The sequence below is a fragment of the Pteropus vampyrus genome, unplaced genomic scaffold (genome assembly GCF_000151845.1).
Source record: "Pteropus vampyrus isolate Shadow unplaced genomic scaffold, Pvam_2.0 Scaffold395, whole genome shotgun sequence".
Classification (NCBI taxonomy): Eukaryota; Metazoa; Chordata; class Mammalia; order Chiroptera; family Pteropodidae; genus Pteropus; species Pteropus vampyrus.
The window spans coordinates 228460-230650 of NW_011889176.1; the positions used below are offsets into that span (position 1 = coordinate 228460).

Here is a 2191-nt window from a genome sequence, read left to right on the forward strand (position 1 = left end):
CCCGTTGGAAGTGTCCCTCGTGGTGAGGTGCGTGTGAAGAAGCAGGCAGTGGGCTGTTGTCAGCGGGACCCCATTGTCAGCCTGGGTGGGCGTCGCTGACTGACGGGCGCAGGAAGTGGGCTTTCCGACTCCGAGGCCCTCACCACAGGAAGGGAGCGTTGCCGTCGGAGGTGCTCCCACTGCCAAGGGCGGGCGCTGTCGCTCCAGAAACAGGTGGCTCGTGGGGAGGTCCGCGTGTTTCGGCTCAGAGATGGAGCCGGGCCTGTCCAGGGTGGCCCGTTCTTCTGCGGCGACGGGCCGCGGTATTAGCATTGGGACGCACCGCCGGCAGCCGGGTGGCGCACTGTCATTCACTCAAGATGAGGTAAAAGTGGGTGATGCCTCCTGATTCTTTAAAGCCGTGGCGTGAACGACAGTCGTTTCCCTACCCATGGGGAACACGTTCTGGGACTCCCAGTGTGGACAGTACCAAACCCTGTACATACAGTAGGTCCTCGAATCGTGTCGTTTTGTTCAGTGTCATTTTTGCTACATGGATGAGAAAAATATTGTTTCACAGGGGAGACCACCATCTGTGTGGAGGCTGCACATTCTCCCCCCACATCTCAAAGACGTGCCTTCGGGGTGGTCTGGTGCGTCTGGACTATTCCCGCCCAAGCAGGTGCACCCTGCGATGGAGGGCCATCTGTCCGGGTGGCCTCCTGCTCTGTACCCTGAGCTGCCACGACAGGCTCCGGGCCATGGGCAGCAAGAGGAACCACGATGAGGGACGGCCGCACTTGAAAAATGAACATAATGTTTATGATTGTTTCTTTACATAATGTTTATGATTGTTTTTCTTTACAAAATAAAGGAAAAAGTGGGTCGCTGCACTTAAGGAGGACGTCCCCGTGTCCTCTCACAGGTGGCAGATGAGCTCAGTGGGTGGATGTGATGAAAATACTCCTAGTCGTCAGCAAGAGTTTTGAAGTAACTAAGAAAATGTTCTGAAACGTTGACATACTGTTTTCCTCTTGACAGGTGTACGCTTGGGGTGACAATGACCATGGCCAGCAGGGCAATGGCACGACCACAGTTAATAGGAAGCCCACGCTCGTGCAAGGCTTGGAAGGCCAGAAGATCACACGGGTGGCTTGCGGGTCTTCGCACAGTGTGGCGTGGACGACGGTGGACGTGGCAACGCCCTCTGTGCACGAGCCAGTCCTGTTCCAGACTGCAAGGGACCCTCTGGGTGCCTCCTACCTAGGTAACCTGGACCTGTGTCCTGCCAGTGTGTTCCGAAGAAGAGCCACGGACAGCCACTGCGCTGGCATTGTCCTGTGCGCTGTCAGGCACTGCCATGTCCCCTTGTCCCTCACGGCTTGTCCCTCACAGCCCCTCCCCCACCTCCCGCACCACTGTCCCTAGGGTCAGTTTTCATTCTTTGGAGTTTTAGATAAATAATCATATAGCATGTACTTTTTTATCTCCGTTTTTTTCACTTAGCCTAATCATTTTGTGTAGAATTGGCATCATTTCAATAGAATTCACCCGTGAAACCATCTGGGCTTAGAGTTTTCTTTATGGGGTTTCTCTGTGATTTTTAGCCACAAATCTTACTCCCTTTATAAATATAGGGTTATGTATTTCTTTTCTAATAAAGTTTATACCTTTGCTGGAAGTTACCTATTTCAGCTAAATTATTGAACTTATTGGAATTAAAGTCGGTCGCGATGTTTTTGCTTACCTTTCTTTGAACATTTTTAGAATCTGTAGTGGCGCCATCTCTCTCATTGCTTATATTGGTAATTCTGTCTTCTCTTTCCAGTTTTTCTAGAGGTTTATCAATTTTGTTAATTTTTTCAAAGGACAAGTTGATGTTTTCTTGGTTTTTCTCTGCTGCTTTTCTGTTTTCTAGTTCATCTCTGCTCTGATCATTACTGATTCTTCATTTGGTTCTATTCTCTTCTAGTGTCTTATGTCGCAAGCTTAGGTCATTGATTTAGAATCTTCCTCCTTCTGCAGTGTAAACATCGTTCTCTCCTGGATTAATCGCTTCTGCTGTCGCTATGACAGCTGCCCTCCTTATCCCTTCGCTTTAAAATCTAAGCTTGCTTTTGCTCAGCTCTTCATATCAGCCGTGGTGTTCCGCACACCATGGTATTCAGTGGTGTGTCTTTGTCATCTCTTTCCTTTTAACCTATTTTTTTTT

The 2191-nt window shown here is 49.5% G+C and overlaps 1 protein-coding gene across 1 annotated transcript in view; it reads left to right on the top strand.

The window, feature by feature from the left end:
• Window positions 1–2191, top strand: part of LOC105305786 (E3 ubiquitin-protein ligase HERC2) — a 127551-nt gene that overhangs the window by 87043 nt on the left and 38317 nt on the right. The window contains 1 exon segment of the mRNA XM_023523591.1: window positions 1021–1246. Within this exon segment, the coding sequence (XP_023379359.1) occupies window positions 1021–1246 (226 nt within the window).